Below are 20700 nucleotides of genomic sequence, written 5' to 3' on the forward strand. Positions count from 1 at the left end.
GTGAACCCTATAATGCTCCATTTACTAAGTTGGAACTCCTCAGCATCCTTGCACATTGCCCCAACACAGCTCCTGGGCCAGATTGGATCCATAGTCAGATGATCCAACATCTTTTGTTCGACTTCAAGTAACATCTCCTCATCATCTTCAGCCAGATCTGGTGCGATGGCGTCTTTCCATCGCAATGGTGAGAGAGCACAATAATTCCAGTGCTCAAACCTGGCAAATACCCGCTTGATGTGGATAGCTATGGCCCATCAACCTGACCAATGTCCTTTGTAAGCTGTTAAAACGTATGGTAAGTCAACGGGTGTGTTGGATCCTGGAGTCACGTGGCCTGCTGGCTCCATGCCAGGGCGGTTTCTGCCACGGTCGCTCTACCACTGATTATCTAGTTTCCCTCGAGTATGCCATCCAAACAGCGTTTTCCAGATGCCAACACTTGGTTGTCGTCTTTTTTTCATTTCCAAAAAGCTTACGACACAACCTGGTGACATCATATCCTTGCCACATTATGTGAATGGGGTCTGCGGGGCCCACTCTCGATTCTTATCCAAAATTTCTTCTCGTTCCATACTTTCCATGTCCAAGTTGATGCCTCCCATAGTTCCCCCCCCCCCCCCCCCCCCCCCCCCCCATATCTAGGAGAATGGGGTCCCACAGGGCTCTGTATTGAGTGTCTCTCTATTTTTAGTGGCCATTAATGGTCTAGCAGCAACTGTCGGGCCGTCTGTTTCATTTTTTCTGCATTTCATACTGCTCCTCCAATACGGGTGTTGCTGAGCAGTGCTTACAGGCAGCCATTCACAAGGCACAGTCATGGGCTCTAGCCCACAGCTTCCAGTTTTCAGCTGTGAAGTCGTGTGTTGGCACTTCTGTTGGTGGTGTACCATTCATCTGAACCAAAACTTTACCTTAATGATGATACACTCATTGTAGTGGAGACATATCGATTCTTAGGAATGGTTTTCGACGCCCAATTGATGTGGCTTCCTCATCTTCATCAGCTGAAGCAGGAGTGCTGGCAGCACCTCAAGGCCCTCTGCTGCCTGGCAACACCAACTGGTGTGCAGTTTGTTCTATGCTGCTGCAGCTCTACAGAGCCCTTGTTCAATCCTATCTTGACTATGGGAGTCTGCTTTATGGTTCAGTGGCACCCTCAGCATTGCGTTTACTCGTCCCAGTGCACCACTGTGGAGTTCGGATGGCAATGGGAGCTTTTAGGATGAGTCCGGTGACCAGTGTCCTGGTGGGGGCCGGAGTCCCTCCATTGAAGGTTAGGCATGCACAACTGCTTGCCAGTTATGTTGCTCACATTTGTAGCTCTCTTGAGCATCTGAATTACTGTCTCCTTTTCCCACCCACGGCAATTCATCTCCTGCATTGGAGGCCCAGGTCAGGGTTTATGATTACGGCTCACGTCCGATCTCTTCTGTCTAAAGGGAGTCCTTGCCTTTACCACCTGTATTTATTTATTTATTTATTTATTTATTTACACGTGAAGTTCTGTAGGAGCAAATCTCCAGGGTCATGGAACGTATCAGTACATGAAATTACAGCATAATAGTAATAACAATTAAAAATAAATGTTCATGAACCTGAAAAAATCAGTCCATAAGTTTAAATAAACTCTATCAGCAATACAGTGAGAATCAGCTTAATTTTTGAAGGAACTCCTCGACAGAATAGAAGGAGTGACCCATGAGGAAACTCTTCAGTTTCGATTTGAAAGCTCGTGGATTTCTGCTAATGTTTTTGAATTCGAGTGGCAGCTTATTGAAAATGGATCCAGCAGTATACTGCACACCTTTTTGTACAAGAATTAAGGAAGTACGATCCAAATGCAGGTTTGATTTCTGTCAAGTATTAACCGAGTGAACAATGCTTATTCTTGGGAATAAACTAATATTTGTAACAAGAAACAACAATAAGGAATATACATATTGAGAGGCCAATGTCAAAATATCCAGACTCATTAACAGAGGTCGACAAGAGGTTCGTGAACTCACACCACGTATTGCCTGAACTACCTGTTTCTGAGCCAAAAATATCCTTTTAGAATGGGAAGAGTTACCCCATAATATAATACCACACGACATAAGCGAATGAAAATAAGCAAAGTAGACTATTTTTTGTGTCGAACAATCACTCATTTCTGGTACCGTTCAAATAGTAAAAATGACAGTATTAAGTCTTTGAACAAGATCCTGAACGTGGGCTTTCCATGACAGCTTACTATCTATCTGAACACCTAGAAATTTGAACTGTTCAATTTCACTAATAATATGCCCTTTCTGTGAAATTAAAACATCAGGTTTTGTTGAATTGTGTGTTAGAAATGTAAAAACTGAGTCTTACTGTGATTTAGTGTTAGTTTATTTTCTACGAGCCATGAGCTGAGGTCATGTACTGCACTATTTGAAACCGAGCCAATGTTGCACACAACATCCTTTACTACCAAGCTAGTGTTATCAGCAAACAGAAATATTTTAGAGTTACCTGTAATACTAGGGGGCATATCATTTATATAAATAAGGTGTAGGAGAGGCCCCAACACTGATTCCTGGGGCAGCCCCCCCCCTCCCTCCCCCCCCACCCCCCCCCCACACACACACACACTTGACAGTACTTCCCACTCACACCCCACATCACAGCCGTTATCAGCAATGTGAATAATGTCCTTTTGCTGTCTGTTGCTAAAGTAAGAGGTGAACCAATTGAGAGCTATCCCCCGTATTCCTTAATGGTCCAACTTTTGGAGCTTTTTTTTATCAACAGAATCAAATACCTTAGTTAAATCAAAAAATATGCCAAGCATTCAAAACCTTTTGTTTAGCCCATCCAGTACCTCACAGAGAAAAGAGAATATAGCATTTTCAGTTGTTAAACGACTTCTAAAGCCGAACTTTACATTTTATAGCAAATTATGTGATATAAAATGGTCAATTAACCTTACATACACAACCTTTTCAATAACTTTTGCAAATACTGAGGGTACAGAAATAGGTCTAAAATTATCTACATTGTCCCTTTCTCCCTTTTTATAAAGCGGCTTTACTACTGAGTACTTCAGTCACTCGGGAAACTGACGATTCCTAAAGGAAAAATTACAAATATGGCTAAATACAGGGCTAACATGTGCAGCACAGCACTTTAACATTCTGCTAGAGACTCCCATCATAAGAGTTCTTAGTCTTCAATGATTTAATTATTGACTCAATCTCCCTCTTGTCTGTATCACAGAGGAGTATTTCAGACATCAATCTCAGAAAGGCTTTTGCCAAGAAAGTTATATGATTTTCTATAGAAACTAAATTTTTATTTAATTCACCAGCAATGCTCAGAACATGATTGTTAAATACTGTACATATATCTGATTTATCAGTGACAGTAATATTTTTACTGCGAACTGACTTCATATCGTCGACCTTGTGCTGCTGACCAGGCACTTCCTTCACATCTGACCATACGGTTTTAATTTTATCCTTTGAACTAGCTATCGTATTTGCGTACCACATACTCTTTGCCTTCATAATAACATTTTAAGCACCTTACAATACTGTTTGTAATTGGCTATTGTAGCTTGAGTGTGACTACTTCTAACATTTTGATTTAATTCCTGCTTTGTTCTACATGATATCCTTATCCCACTAGTTAGCCACCCCGGGCAGCCCAATACTACTAGTACCCCCGTTAAGAATGTTCTAGTGGAAAGCAACTCTCGAAGTGCATGAGAAATGTGTTAAGAAAAGCATTGTATTTATCATCTATGCTATTGGCACTGTAAACATTCTGCCACTCTTGTTCCTTGACGAGGTTTAAAAAACTCTCTATTGATGTTGGATTAACTTTCCTAGATAGTTAGTAATTAAATATGACATTGGTTTGAGTACAAAAGCCTTTTAGTGTTAAAATTTGTGCATCATGGTCTGAAAGGCAATTCATACTTTTACTAACAGAATGCCCATCTAGTAATGAAGAATGAATAAAAATATTGTCTATGGCTGTGCTACTGTTCCCCTGCACCCTAGTTGAAAAAAACACAGTTTGCATCAGATCATATGAATTTAGATCTAGCAACATCCTTTTTCTTGCACCATCATATACAAAATTTATGTTGAAGTCACCACATATAACTAGTTTCTGGTACTTCCCAAAAAGTGAATCAAGAGCTCACTCTAGCTTGAGCAGAAATGCTCAGAAGTCGGAGTTAGGGGACCTATAAATAACAACAATTAGAAGTTTAGTTTCACTGGTACTCGAGTTCCATTCACATACACCTCCACAGTGTACACCTAGGCCATAGATTCACCTGGACCTTTCACATGGTCCTAAGGACTCCGTTAACCCCATGGCTCTCCGCTGTCACTTCCTCTCAATTCTTGACATGTACCGGGACCATGAACTGGTTTAAACCGACGGCTCGATGGCTGATGGTCACGTTGGTTCTGCATATGTTCATGGAGGACATATTGAACAGCTCTCCTTGCCAGATGGCTGTAGTGTTTTCACTGCAGAGCTGGCAGCCATTTCTCGTGCTCTTGAGTGCATCTGCTCATGTCCTGGCAAGTCATTTCTTCTCTGTACTGACTCTTTGAGCAACCTACAAGCTATCAACCAGCGCTACTCCTACCATCCTTTGACAGCAACCATCCAAGAGTCCATCTATACCCTGGAAAGGTCCAGTCATTCCGTGGTGATTGTGTGGACCCCAGGCCATGCCAGAATCCCAGGAAATGAACAGGCCAACTGGCTACACTGAAACTGCTTCTGGAGATCGGCATACCTGTAACTGACCTGCGGTAATTATTACGCTGCAGGGTTTTTCAGCTTTGGGAAGCAGAATGGCATAATCTCAGTACACACAACAAACTGCATGCCATTAAGGAGACTGAGAGTGTGTGGAGTTCTCCATGTGGCTCTCTTGCATGGACTCCGTGGTTCTCTGCCGGCTCCATATTGGCCATACATGGCTACCTCCTCTGTCACAAAGACCCATCTCGGTATCACTGTGGCTCACATATGACTGTCGTCCGCATCTTGCTGAACTGCCCACCTTTAGCCCCTCTGCAGCGGACTTTTAACCTTCCCAGTATCCAATGTTCGGTGTTGGGTGACAATCCTCAACAGCAGATTTAGTTTTATGTTTTATTTTTGATGGGGTTTTTTATTGTACCATCTAAGGGTGGGCATTTAGCCTTCTCTCCGAGTCCACCACCCTCCCTCCATTTTAACTCTGTCGCACTTTCTTTGCATTTGTTTGTCTTGGTGGTCGTCTTTTTCCCTACATGTGTTCATTTCACCTAGTCTTTTTGGGCGGACATTTTAATGTGTTGCAAAAGTGGCTGGCTCATCCTCTTTTATTATTGTAATCAGCCAGCCCAGACCCTGTGCTCGATGGTTTTAATACCTTCTTCTATTTTTCCTTGTGGTGTAAGTTTTCCCAATTTTTTGTTCGTTCCATTCGTTTCCTTTTTAGGTGTGGTTCCCCATTCCTTTTCCCACTTTAACTTTCTCAAACATACTTCGGGTTTTTTTGTATCTTGAGCCTTGCTTGCGTCAGGAATAAGGGACTGGTGACCTTTTATACCCCAAACAAACCAAAAAAACAACCAAGTAACCAACCAGTTGTTTCCTAAATGGCTGGGAAGTTCTAAGCTGCTGAGTAAAAATTTTAACATTCAAAAGATTGATACATTTTACAATTCCGAAGGGAAGTATACTATCACTTGAACATGGAAAAATGTATTTTCACCCGGGGAAATGTATATTTTTAGCCAGAAAAAATTGTATTTTCACCCAGGAAAAGTGTATATTTAACTGGGAAATCCACAGAAAACCCAGAATTTTAAGGAAGGGCAATCACTCAACATCAGCAGACTGATTGGTGTCACATGGAGAAATGTAACTGATCAGAAACTCATCCTGACTCTTACATTCCCCCCCCCCCCCCCCCCCCCACCTCTCTCTCTCTCTCTCTCTCTCTCTCTCTCTCTCTCTCTCTCTCTCTCTCTCTCTCTCTCTCTCTCACACACACACACACACACACACACACACACACACACACACACACACACAAATTACACTGTCTGTTAAAAAGCAGTTTCGGAAGCAGTGGGGGTAGAGGAGTTTTGCAACTGGAATTGAAGGGTAAGTGTAGGGAAGTAGTGGGTAGCAGCAAAGCAGTCAGAAAGCTGTTATTGAATTGTCAGTCTCAAAATGAGAATAAGTTACAATAAACATTATGGAACTGCAAGAGATATGAGAAAGGAAATAGCAGGGAGTTTGGCATAAGAAACCTCAGGATTGTTCCTGGAATAACATTTTTCTACTCTTTGCCAAAGTATATGCTACAGTGGACATTTGTGACAAGCTAAAATTGTGTGGCAAACTGTGATTTAAACCCAGATGCCCTACTTTCAGTGGGGATAAATATAAATGGGACAGTAACTGTACAAAGTGATGGGAAAAATGAGCAATGTGGCAAATGTAAGAAGGTAGACAGCAGGCATTGAGTGTATATTCTGGTCAGCCAAGGCAGATGATCTGTCTGTGAAATGTTACAAGTAGTTGTGCATGGCCCAGTGAGGGTGCAGAGCCTGTGCACTGGTAAGGGTGGGCTGGCTACGATGTGGTGCGCATATGCCAGTGACAGTGCAGAACAGGTGGACAGGCAGTTCAGTGACAGCATCCAGACCACTAAAGGTGGCAAGTTGATGGGTAGCCAAGTCTTGCGGTGAAACTTCCACGTACAGGAGATGCAAGGAAACCACGAGGCGGTCAGAGAGAGGCAAGAGGAAGGACAGCCAAAGGTGGCAATGGGGAGTGGGTGGCTCCAAGCAGGGCCAGACCAAAGGCAGAGCAACAGAAGACCCATCAGGAGGAGATAGGCCTGGCGCTGTGCAAACAGAAAAAAAGATGAGTCATGGCATCAACGGAGGGAGCAAGGAAGACTGGAATGGACAGACACCAAGAGTGCCAGAATGCATTAGGAGCTTGGACGAAAAGGTTCACTGACTGAGCCAGCAACAGTGCTGGAGGCAGTGGCGGTGGCCACGGGGAGGGCAGTGAGAATGAAACAAGCACCAGAATCAGTGGCACCACATAGTGCAGAGGTGCTGCATAGGGCAGTGTTGCGGTCATAACAGGCTGTATCAGGCCAGGTCTGGAGGTGTCAGAGTGGATGGAGGCACCACATCGTGAGGCCTAGAGGAGGCAGAGGCATTGGAATGGGGGTAGGAGTCAAAAGTGCCTGGATGTAAGAGTGCAAGGTAGCAACGTAGGAAACTAGTGTGTGAGAGGTGGAATGGGCAGGGCAGGAGACAGGTGGCCAAAAACAGGGTGACCAGGAGAGAAGCAACAGGAAGTGCTAAATTGCTAAGCGTGTAGCAGAAGCTGTGTTGGCGTGGCTTTACGAAGTGGGGGTGGCACCCCCAAGAAGTACTGAAGTGAAAGAGTGTTTTTATAGTTGAAAAGAAGCAACTGCTGGTCCTGCAACTGGTCAAGTTGCATAAGCAACCGTTCTGGCACAGAAGAAGCCATGTGGAAAGAGGAAGTGAAAAGAGACCTGAAGAGCATGAGAAGAACATGTGTGGAAGCGCACAAATGCTGAGAGAAGGGGACCTGGTTGAGCACAGATACTGGAATGAAGTTCCAGAGACAAGGGTATCCTGAAAAGTTTACCCTTGTTGCCCACTAAAGTATCCATTGTGAGATGGTGCTCAGAGAAAGTAAAAGTTACCTGAGTAGCATTGAACAATAGAAGATTATTTCTATGAAGAATCACAAGAAATATGAACATCAGAAAACCTATTCTCTACGACAAAAATGTAAAAATTTTCTTGACCTGATAGAAGAATTGTCACTCTATCAAACACAGTCCCAGGAAGATGCGAGAGGAAGCACACAGTTTGTCACCATAGGTTACACTTCCGTAGGCATGGTAGGAATTGGTCATGGTAAAAATAAGTTGTTGCAGTGGCATAGTCCTAGTCCTAGAACTGAACTAGGTGCACGGTACCTGAGACTCATCATACATCAGTCGAATTCATGATTGGTTTTAGACTTGACGTCAGACTCCTATTCAGAGTTCTATATTCCAACATAATTATTGTAAAGGAGAGTGACAATAAAATGAGTTAAATGTTTATTTGACACTGTTGTTGTTGTTGTCGTCTTCAGTCCTGAGACTGGTTTGATGCAGCTCTCCATGCTACTCTATCCTGTGCAAGCTTCTTCATCTCCCAGTACCTACTGCAACCTACATCCTTCTGAATCTGCTTAGTGTATTCATCTCTTGGTCTCCCTCTACGATTTTTACCCTCCATGCTGCCCTCCAATGCTAAATTTATGATCCCTTGATGCCTCAAAACATGTCCTACCAACCGATTCCTTCTTCTAGTCAAGTTGTGCCACAAACTTCTCTTCTCCCCAATCCTATTCAATACCTCCTCATTAGTTACGTGATCTATCCACCTTATCTTCAGCATTCTTCTGTAGCATCCCATTTCAAAAGCTTCTATTCTCTTCTTGTCCAAACTAGTTATCGTCCATGTTTCACTTCCATACATGGCTACATTCCATACAAATACTTTCATAAACGACTTCCTGATACATAAATCTATATTCAATGTTAACAAATTTCTCTTCTTCAGAAATGCTCTCCTTGCCATTGCCAGTCTACATTTTATATCCTCTCTACTACGACCATCATCAGTTATTTTGCTCCCCAAATAGCAAAACTCCTTTACTACTTTAAGTGTCTCATTTCCTAATCTAAATCCCTCAGCATCACCCGACTTAATTCGACTACATTCCATTATCCTCGTTTTGCTTTTGTTGATGTTCATCTTATATCCTCCTTTCAAGACACTATCCATTCTGTTCAACTGCTCTTCCAAGTCCTTTGCTGTCTCTGACAGAATTACGATGTCATCGGCGAACCTCAACATTTTGATTTCTTCTCCATGGATTTTAATACCTACTCCAAATTTTACTTTTGTTTCCTTTACTGCTTGCTCAATATACAGATTGAATAACATCGGGGAGAGACTACAACCCTGTCTCACTCGTTTCCCAACCACTGCTTCCCTTTCATGCCCCTCGACTCTTATGACTGCCATCTGGTTTCTGTACAAATTGTAAATAGCCTTTCACTCCCTGTATTTTACCCCTGCCACCTTCAGAATTTGAAAGAGAGTATTCCAGTCAACATTGTCAAAAGCTTTCTCTAAGTCTACAAATGCTAGAAGCATAGGTTTGCCTTTTCTTAATCTTTCTTCTAAGATAAGTCGTATGGTCAGTATCGCCTCACGTGTTCCAACATTTCTACGGAATCCAAACTGATCCTCCCCGAGGTCCGCATCTACCAGTTTTTCCATTCGTCTGTAAGGAATTCGCGGTAGTATTTTGCAGCTGTGACTTATTAAACTGATAGTTCGGTAATTTTCACATCTGTCAGCACCTGCTTTCTTTGGGATTGGAATTATTATATTCTTCTTGAAGTCTGAGGGTATTTCGTCTGTCTCATACATCATGCTCACCAGCTGGTAGAGTTTTGTCATGACTGGCTCTCCCAAGGCCATCAGTAGTTCTAATGGAATGTTGTCTACTCCAGGGGCCTTGTTTCGACTCGGGTCTTTCAGTGCTCTGTCAAACTCTTCACGCAGTATCTTATCTCCCATTTTGTCTTCATCTACATCCTCTTCCATTTCCTTAATATTGTCCTCAAGTACATCGCCCTTGTATAAACCTTCTATATACTCTTTCCACCTTTCCGCCTTCCCTTCTTTGCTTAGAACTGGGTTGCCATCTGAGCTCTTCATATTCATACAAGTGGTTCTCTTCTCTCCAAAGGTCTCTTTAATTTTCCTGTAGGCAGTATCTATCTTACCCCTAGTGAGATAAGCTTCTACATCCTTACATTTGTCCTCTAGCCATCCCTGCTTAGCCATTTTGCACTTCCTGTCGATCTCATTTTTGAGACGTTTGTATTCCTTTTTGCCTGCTTCATTTACTGCATTTTTATATTTTCTCCTTTCATCAATTAAATTCAATATTTCTTCTGTTACCCAAGGATTTCTAGCAGCCATCGTCTTTTGACCTACTTTATCCTCTGCTGCCTTCACGACTTCATCCCTCAGAGCTACCCATTCTTCTTCTACTGTGTTTCTTTCCCCCATTCCTGTCAATTGTTCCCTTATGCTCTCCCTGAAACTCTGTACAAACTCTGGTTTTTTTCTGTTTATCCAGTTGCCATCTCCTTAAATTTCCACCTTTTTGCAGTTTCTTCAGTTTTAACCTACAGTTCATAACCAGTAGATTGTGGTCAGAGTCCACATCTGCCCCTGGAAATGTCCTACAATTTAAAACCTGATTCCTAAATCTCTGCCTTACCATTATATAATCTATTTGATACCTTTTAGTATCTCCAGGATTCTTCCATGTATACAACTTTCTTTTATGATTCTTGAACCAAGTGTTAGCTATGATTAAGTTATGCTCTGTGCAAAATTCTACCAGACGGCTTCCTCTTTCATTTCTTAGCTCCAATCCATAATCACCTGCTATGTTTCCTTCTCTCCCTTTTCCCACTGACGAATTCCAGTCACCCATGACTATTAAATTTTCATCTCTCTTCACTACCTGAATAATTTCTTTTATCTCATCATACATTTCATCAATTTCTTCATCATCTGCAGAGCTAGTTGGCATATAAACTTGTACTACTGTAGTAGGCATGGGCTTTGTGTCTATCTTGGCCACAATAATGCGTTCACTATGCTGTTTGTAGTAGCTTAGCCGCACTCCTATTTTTTTATTCATTATTAAACCTACTCCTGCATTACTCCTATTTGATTTTGTATTTATAACCCTGTAGTCACCTGACCAAAAGTCTTGTTCCTCCTGCCACCGAACTTCACTAATTCCCACTATATCTAACTTTAACCTATCCATTTCCCTTTTTAAATTTTCTGACGTACCTGCCCGATTAAGGGATCTGACATTCCACGCTCCGATCTGTAGAACGCCAGTTTTTTCTCTCCTGATAACGACGTCCTCCTGAGTAGTCCCCGCCCGGAGATCCAAATGGGGGACTATTTTACCTCCAGAATATTTTACCCAAGAGGACGCCATCATCATTTAATCATACAGTAAAGCTGCATGTCCTCGGGAAAAATTACGGCTGTAGTTTCCCCTTGCTTTCAGCCGTTCGCAGTACCAGCACAGCAAGGCTGTTTTGGTTAATATTGCAAGGCCAGATCAGTCAATCATCCAGACTGTTGCCCCTGCAACTACTGAAAAGGCTGCTGCCCCTCTTCAGGAACCACTTGTTGGTCTGGCCTCTCAACAGATACCCCTCTGTTGTGGTTGCACCTACGGTACAGCCATCTGTATCACTGAGGCACGCAAGCCTCCCCACCAACGGCAAGGTCCATGGTTCATGGTGGGAGGTATTTGACACTACCGTAGTGAAACCACAGTCACAGTTCTGTGACTATGGCTTGACTATTGTATTGTCAAATAAACATTTAACTGATATTCATGCAGCAGGAGAGCTGCAGGCAGCTGTCCTATAAAGGCCACCTGGTGTATGGATTCCAGGAAGTGGCTGGCATCACATGCCTTCACCGATGTGAGAAGTGCCAGCTGTGTCCGGTGATCATAGCACCCTCACTACTGCAGCTAATGTCTCAGTGCAGTGGAGCAGCATCAGCTGCAGGCATGACATCAACCTGTAGGGCAATGCTGTGTGGCTTGTTTGCTGGGTCATGAGGCACCAGCCTTCCACTGCACTGCTCTTCCCGTTTGAGCGATCTCTGTGTGTAAACAGTGGCCATGCATAAGCAACAGCCAAGGACATTCATTCCTCTTCCCTTTGGAGGGATATGGTGAAGCCATCTCAATGCGTAGATAGCTGCCATGGCAGAGGTGATAGTCAAGGACATAGTAGGAATTAATGCCTTGGAGGACTGAATAAGGTCCCAAGATAAGTTTCAGAGGTGATTTAACCAAATTTAAAAAATTCTTATTGAAGATACATGCTGATATGTGACTTCATTAGCAACATTCCTTTATTATGTTATTACTTTATTAGGTGAGGTGCCAAATGTGAACAGAAAATTCATGCTGAATAAGAGAGCACACTGTAGTACAGAACCACAAGATGGGCTGATTGTTTCAACAATATGTATACAGTAGTTGTATAGTATCAGAATTAGAAACAGCAATGATTTTTTTCTTACATTTTGTCTACATTACAATAAATTCCTTTCTTTTAGATATTTCATATTTTCATACAATGAGTAAAAAAATTATGATAAGCAGTTGTGTGTCATTACGTAATGCATTTTTTATACTTACTGTGGTCCTGGCAGACTTTTTTTTATTGATTTCCTTATGAGCTGCAGCTTGCCCTGGAATACTGTGTGCCATTCCTAATACATCCCTACAGTTTTCATTTCCTCTAACATTTTCCTTCTAATTTCCCAGATGAATATAGAAATGTTATTATCTACAAGCACTTACTTCTTTATTGTTGCTTGTTAAGTAGGAATATATTGTATTTATATTAATTGAAATATGTTTAGGTACATATCATATTTCTTGGAAGACATTCCATTTCCATCCCCTCAGAGGCCACGAATTCTGATACAGCTTTCAGCTTCTGACCGTCTTGTACTGACACAGCCAGAAGATCTTCCACTTCCCAGAAGGTATGGTAGCAGACTTCAGCATTATGGTTACTTATTTAATAATATGTTTACTTGTTTGATAAGCATCACATATTCTTCAACTTAAATATTATTTTTCAGTGGAGCAGGATTTAGAGAACTTTTGATGAGCCTGGGACCTGATAATTGCCTTCTTGTTTTGCTGTTGGCACTAACAGAACAGAAACTTTTGGTGCATTCTCTTAGGCCTGATGTATTAACAGCAGTAGCTGAAGCAATTTCTATGGTATGTGCTGTGCAGTTTCATTTGCAGTCTTGTGCTAAATAATTGTAAAATATATAAGTAGGATATTGTTTTGTTTCTTTTCTTGCTAACATTGGTACCTTCTCACTTTTTTTACAGATAATTTTTCCTTTCAAGTGGCAGTGTCCATATATACCTCTTTGTCCACTTGGTTTGGCAGAAGTTCTTCATGCTCCACTTCCGTTCCTTATTGGAGTGGATTCAAGATTTTTTGATCTCTACGATCCACCAGTAGATGTTAATTGTGTTGACCTTGATACTGTCAGCATATCAGTGTAAGTTGGATATGATAATGTTGTTGTACGGTGGTGATTTAACTCAAGTGTGCTCATAGACTGAAGCTGTGTAGTGCATCAGAGAGACTAGTGTAGATAACCATACTCTCCTGTAAACTGATTTAAATCTGATATCATAATCACTGAGATGGTCCTGTTTCAGTGACATGCATATATCCAGTAAAACATAAAAGATGACTCACCACAATATAGTTACAAGACTGTTTTAGAGGAAGGTGATAACCCCTTAATGACAGTCCACAGGCCATGGGGTTAACCCATATGCACTTATTCTGTGGCATGTACTGCTTGTGTGCCATTAGCACACTGTGTTGCAACAGCTGCAGGATTGAAGTGCCATCTGTTTGTGGTATGTCATATGCATCTAGGTGGTAGATAAGAGGTATGCATTCTCGTTTTAAGTTGTGCAAGATGTCTGACCATGTGCGGGCTCACCCATTGCAGAGGAACAGGGAGAGGGATGATGGACATCGTGACCTGTAAAGCTGGGCCTTCCAAGCGTGGGTAGCTGCTACCTTGATGCCCAGAAGTGAATGGGCCTCTTAGGCCACAGGGAATGGTGCTGATTTGGCTGCTGACATAGCTGTGTCACATTAAATAGTAGTTGGTGTTCAGGGTTACATGGAGTGAGGTGAGGCTTACTCCAGTTGGTGTTTTTATGGTGGTAGGACCTGCAGTTGCGGTTGCAGTGTGCCCCATAAATGGTATGGTAGCTGAGGTGGCTGCCTTTAGCAGTGACAAAATGTTTCTGTTCTCCTCTTTGGCCAACGGTTGTGGAGATTGTATCTTTCCTTTCTTCTGCCTAAAGGTGTGGGGTCACACACAGTATTTCCTGGGGATGGACTGAGTTAGGCCTCCATGATGTTAACCAAAGCAGAACTATCAGTGTGTGGGGAGGCATGTAACATCTCAACTGATCTTTTTTCCATTTATTGCTTAGGATTAATGTTTCTATTGACAAATGTATGATGGTCTTCTGTATCTGCTGTTTAAAGATTCTGACCATTGGTTTGGTTCTCTTTTTGATTGGGAGTGGAATAGAGAAACAATCAGATGCTCACTCTGTTTTACTGACAGAAATCGTAGGTCTGGTAAGCCATGGGACATGGTCATTTTTGTGCAACAAGGGCTTGCAGTCTCCTCTGATGACAGAGATATTTACCAATAGCTTGGTAATAACCTCCATGTTTGTGGAACCACCCTGACAATATAGAGAAAATGTGGTAGTGTGTCTGTGTAGGTGAATTATATAGGCTGCAAAAATGGACCAGCAATGCTCACCTGTGCACTCTTGTCTTGCCACAGGAAAGGTTTTTGTGACACTACAGTCTGAGCAGGGTTATGTGACCTTTTGTGTCAGCATCAGTGATAGGCCATTAGGGCTGCCGATGGGCTAATAGCTTCATGCAGGCAATTGTTCAGTTGATTGGGTGCAAGGGACAGAGGACACAGGTCGAGTATTTTCTGAGTGAGACACACACACACACACACACACACACACACACACACACACACACACACACACAGAGAGAGAGAGAGAGAGAGAGAGAGAGAGAGAGAGAGAGAGAGTTAATTATTGTATTACAAATGTAAGCAGTTTGGATGCACAGTTTTACTAATAGGAAATGGCTTGGTGAAGTAATGCTGAAACTTCACAATCTCACTAAAACGCAATTATCAACTTTTTAAACAACAAGCTTCACTATCTGGTCGTGCTTTGTCTTTCTTGCATCAGCTTTCTCGTTCATGTGTTCTTGGACTTGATGATACAAGTCTTCTCTCGAAAACCCATCTCGCAGTGGAAAACTTATAAGCTGCCCAAAAATGCTAGGAGGCTTTATACCCAGCAGAACAGTTGAGTGACTTTCTGCACTCTTCTGGGGATATCATATTGATAAGTCTCAAAGTCTGATAACTTTTCATGCCACTTGTTGTGTTGTTTCCCAAAATACACTAAATAAACAACCAACTTCACATGTTACATACTTCACTGGATTGAAAGCTTGTCTGTTGGGAGAAATAGGAATATGTTTCATTTTACTGTCTTCCATAGGTTTCTTCCATAATTTTTATTTACACTATGGACCATTATCACTAATAATGTACTGAGGCTGAATAACATTTACAGAATAGTCGTCTTCTAATTTCTTAAGCATAAAATAGTAATATTTTAAATATGTTGAGAAAAATTCCATACAAAATTTATTCTGTAGCATGGAAGTGGTCAATGCAAGTCAATTGAAAACATCTCACCTGGTTTACATGAGATTATATACATTAGTCTTTTGTGCTGCTCGGTTGACACTTTAGTGGTTTTTTTTTTCATACAATGTATGTCTTCAAAATTGTGCTGAGTCTGTTCACCATGTTGTTAAATGTACAATACATTTGCATGGTCCAAAATTGGCAAAGCTGTTGCGAATATACAGTACCTTGCAAGGTCATCAATAGTATGTCACGGTATACAGACTCTCCATTGATCAAAATTAATGTTACATTTTTGAAACAATATTTCTCTTCCAGATTATAACTTATAATTTTTGTCTTATTCAGATCACCGTATTCATCCACTTCTAGCTTGTCATCTGCATCTTGCTGACATATGATATTCTGCAACATTTTTTGGACAAACTGTTGTCCCTCAACAAGTTTGATAAAATTTACACATGTATCTTTCTGCGTAGGGTGGGCTGTGTTTAACACTATTGCATCTCCAAAAAGGCATGATAATGTTTCTGGTATGACTTTAATCTGTCCAGGTACATATCTTGTTTCAAAGTCAGGTTCTTGTAATGTTATTGCTTAGCACATGACAGAAATGGGCACAAGATGTCAGCTCACTAGAAAGATAGCACTTTGTGGTCAACAATTACTGTTGTATCCTTGCCCAAGAGATAAAATGAGAACTTACCAATTCCCATGATGAGAACTAATGCTTCTCTCTGTATGCTTTTTCTAAAACACAGTTAAGGGTTGACAAGCAAATGCTGGTGTTTCATACCTCTGTTGACACAACATCTGATACAACTGCACACCTATAATACAATCGTGGGAGTCTGCTCCTAAATAAAAATCCACTGACAAATTTGGATGTTGCAATAATTTTGCATCACCCAATTTAGTTTTTTTAAGATCAAAAGCTTCATGCTGTTGGTCTCACATCCACAAAGTTCTGTTTTTAATAATCAACACTTTGGTACAGAGAATTTTCCGACACATCCATTTCGTCCATATCTGGTATAATTGGTTGCAACAATGATGCTGTGATAACCCACTGATGGTGTATGAGGAATGTTTGTTCAAAGAAGCTGTTTCAAATTCTTTAAAAGTTTCACATTTTTCTGGTGCTTTACTGCCCAATACATGAGCTCCATCTATTAAATAGCTAACTCACTCCGTCTTCAGGCCATGAGTGGCCTGCTGGGACCATCTGATCGCCGTGTCATCCTCAGAGGAGGACGCGGATAGGAGGGGCGTGGGGTCAGCACATTGCTCTCCCGGTCGTTATGATGGTATTCTTGACCAGAGCCGCTACTATTTGGTCGAGTAGCTCCTCAGTTGGCATCACGAGGCTGAGTGCACCCCGAAAAATGGCAACAGCGCATGGCAGCGGGATGGTCACCCATCCAAGTGCCGGCCACACCCAACAGCGCTTAACTTCGGTGATCTCACGGTAACCGGTGTATCCACTGCGGCAAGGCCGTTGCCTATTAAATAGCTAACATGTATGACATTTTTCCATCTTTCTGAGCGTATTTAAATGGAAAGCATTTTGCAATTATTTGTTGAAAATCATTGGATGGATGCCATGAAGTGTTTTAAATTGCTGAAATCTTCTCAGGTTAAAACTGTGATCCATGATGATATTAGGTGGTGTAATGATATGTACACTGTTCCATTCTTTGAATGGGTATCAGCCTCATCCTTAAAATTTTGTGATCAGATTTTGCTGTATTGTTGATGCATTTGTGTATCACTTCATTAATGTCATTAAGTTTTGTTTCAAGCTCTGTCCAATGACCTTGTACACCACCAAACAGTTTCATTGCAGCATTCGCATAATCAGTGCACTTTTGATTTCTGGTTGCAGTTCCATAATTGTACTGTCAGACCAAATCGGAAGTTTCAGCTATAGGCTTTTTTCACTTAATCTATTGCTCTTTGAACTGTGTTTATACTGTGATTTCACTCTAATGATTATCACATTTACTCTGCAATTCCACCTTGAGCACATCATGATTATGTGAAATTAAATCAACAAGTTCACTTTTTGTATCTCTTAATTCTGCTTGTACTCCCTGTACAAGATTATTTCTCGACGGATTTTCTTATTTAAACTGTGGAGCAATTCAAGTAATGCCTGGTTATGTCTTCACATGCAGTGTCTGGTTGCGTAGCCAGGACTGTTGTTGCCAAATTCACGTTATCATTATCACCAATTTTATTGCTTTCAAAATTTTCTGTACTTTTTTCTGGCTCAGGGTAATTAATTACATTTCATACAAATTCAGATTCACTGTTCTCTGTGCCATTAGCCATTGTGTATCCACTTCACTTAAGTTCGACAAAGTTAGTAATGGTTCCTAAATATATCTAATGAAATTTAAAATTTACCATCTTATGACCCCACTGCTACACATTTTGTGGACATAATGTAATGACCTGGCCTATTCCGGGCTGCTGTGTGTCAGGATGGGCAAGAGAAATAGTGAGGGAGGGAGCAGAATCATAACAGGGCATGCAGTTCAACAGTTATACAGGGTGTATATGACCCGGGAAATCTGGGAAAGACCTGGGAATTTTTCATTGTTTTAGTTTCAGTTAAATTTTTGTAATTTTGACTGGTAAGAATTGATTCTCTAGCAAAGAATGCTACTGTATTCTGCTAGTGGAGAATAATACTGCAGCAGTAAAACATAAATGACAGGGAAAAAATAGATCTTTAGTTGCAAAGGAAATGTGCCATTTACAACAAGAAAACACTGTGTAGGCAAAAGCATCTGCAAACAGCAAAAATATGTCAAAGGGCTTAGGGCGAATACTATGTAATACTTCATGATAATAAACGCCTTTCCATGAGCGTGACGTCACAACTGTTTACATAAGGTTCATTTGAGCAGTTGCCAGCAGGCTGACGTGCATGCACAGTTGACTTGTGGATGAGCATTACCTTCTCCCGCTTCCAGCTTCTTGAAATGTGGCTGGTAGCTGTATTGGCAGTAGCAGCAAGCAGCCAAATGCTAACGAGAAAAATGTTTCTTGCGCGCTCTAGCTGCCAGATTCATGCTTGCACAGAGTTGTAGTCTGGAGGGTGGTAGTCTTCTCATGACCAATATTTGCATTAAGTGACATTACTGTTTCCTCTTCACTTACAGACCCCACATTAAATAAAAATAAAACGAATTTCTGTGGCCAGGAGCTATCAAGCGAGTTAAAATACACTCTTTATGCTTTATACATACAAACAAGCGGGCTTTGTACATCACTGCAGCTGTGCACGCACCACTTTGCCTGTTTTATAGCTCTCTCTGGCAACTGCTAAATCAAACCTATTTCTGACAGTCTCGGGATAGTATTGCGAATGATGGTTTGAAAAGCATTACTTTCAAAGTAAATGTCCTTTTACGCAAGATGAATTATGTGACGTGTGAGAAAGTGGGATGAATTTCTTAAATCACATAGCATTTGACTCTTGTTTAAAACTGAATACTTTGAGCACCAGCCACATAGAGGAATTTCAAGCCCAGAAGGCCAGACATTTACGTCATTATTTTAAATTTACTGGCACATTTGTGTGGCGTACCTTGTAGCTTATTAATCTTTGAGACCAATATTATATGTGTAAGCTTAGCTTTTCTTGTTCCTACATCATGTATATTAATGTAAACCGTTAACTTTTCCCCTTTGTATATGATGATGACGATGACGTTTGGTTTGTGGGACGCTCAACTGCGCAGTTATCAGCACCTATACAATTTTCAACGTTTGCTCAGTCCAGTGTCTCTCCATTTTCATGAATGATGATGAAATGATGAGGACAACACAAACACCCAGTCAACTCTAGGCAGGTGAAAATCACTGGCCCCACCTGGAATAGAACCCAGGACCCTGTGCTCAGGAAGTGAGAACGCGACCTCGAGCTCTTTATTTATTCACACTACGTAAGTGATCTTGCTATTGGCCCCCACCCCAACCCCAGATGTGAATCATTGATAGTGTGCAGTCTGTCAACCAAAATCCCTCAGGGGATGGTGGCTAGCTAGACACCCACTCCCCACTTCGGTGAAGTTTCCCAAAGTTTCACAGCTGTTAAGCCACAGGTAGGACATACCTTGTGATGCAACTGGATGAATTAATCAGCAGACAGATTTCAAACCGATCTTCATTACACCGTTTTAGCTGTGGCGTATCTGAAACACAAAAGCCCATTATTCTCACCACTTAAAAATACAGACAGAATGGTGGCACAACTAAATGCTTGAGAGCCCCTAAGTTCAAATATTTATAACCTTACAGCTGTGCTTGTGACATAATCCTACTATTGGGGATGGTGTGGGGGGAGGGGAGTAAGTTTGTCATGTAGTTGTTCTGTCAGCTTTTCCTAGTTCGCTCTGCCTCGAGTAAGGGTTGCTAGATTTCCTCAGTAGCACACAAGTACTCTGAGTTACAAAATGTTACTTAACCGCTGGTCACACTGTGTTAGTGGCACCAGGCACCTCAGCCATGACCAGTGTCACAAACCCAGAGTCTCTGGAGTGTTTTGATGTAATGTCAACAATAGCATATCAGCCACACTGGCCTATCTTGTCTGGCCATGGCTGGAAACTTTTTTTTTTAAATTTACAATTTGTGCACCAAACTTTTTTCGGAACACAGCAGTACTAACCGTATAACTGCCATCATCTGCATGTGCCACAGCCAAAGACTGGATGTTGCCCAGACATGCAACTCTATGTTGTAAGCTCCTCCCCTGTTATACTCTCACTGAATATGATTTTTGTCCTCCTCCTGATGTGCAAGTTGCTTAGGCAGTGAGCTTGTAAACTTTATGGTAGGTTTTTGGTGATATTATTTTATGAGCTTTAGGCCATAGTCCAAGACACATTTCTCTGTCTAACATGTCATCTACTAGTGGCTGTAACAATTCAAAAAACTATTACAGTCTCAAACAAGTTCAAAAAGCTGAACTGTTTATACGTTTCCACACTACAGTTGGTTCGTGAGATCATCAGGCCACTGCCTAAGGTCACAGAGTCTATTGATGTGTGTGTTATTGAGCTTTATTTGATTTTAAGCTCTAAAACTTGTCTAAATTCACTCCTTATTATATTCAGTTAAAGTTGTTTTTGAGTTTCTGTGGCATCTCTGTACATCCTTACATAGTAATGATTCAATCTTGATAAAACCATGGTATGATAATTCCATG

General features: G+C 41.4%; 1 protein-coding gene across 4 annotated transcripts in view; it reads left to right on the forward strand.

The window, feature by feature from the left end:
- Nucleotides 1–20700, forward strand: part of LOC126281424 (DENN domain-containing protein Crag) — a 292659-nt gene that overhangs the window by 37624 nt on the left and 234335 nt on the right. For all 4 annotated transcript variants that reach the window (XM_049980371.1, XM_049980368.1, XM_049980369.1 and 1 more), the window contains exons 7-9: nucleotides 12591–12716; nucleotides 12816–12960; nucleotides 13078–13253. In XM_049980371.1, coding sequence (XP_049836328.1) covers nucleotides 12591–12716; nucleotides 12816–12960; nucleotides 13078–13253 — 447 coding nt within the window. The remainder of the gene's footprint in view (nucleotides 1–12590; nucleotides 12717–12815; nucleotides 12961–13077; nucleotides 13254–20700) is intronic.

The sequence above is a fragment of the Schistocerca gregaria genome, chromosome 7, assembly GCF_023897955.1.
Source record: "Schistocerca gregaria isolate iqSchGreg1 chromosome 7, iqSchGreg1.2, whole genome shotgun sequence".
NCBI classification, from domain to species: Eukaryota; Metazoa; Arthropoda; class Insecta; order Orthoptera; family Acrididae; genus Schistocerca; species Schistocerca gregaria.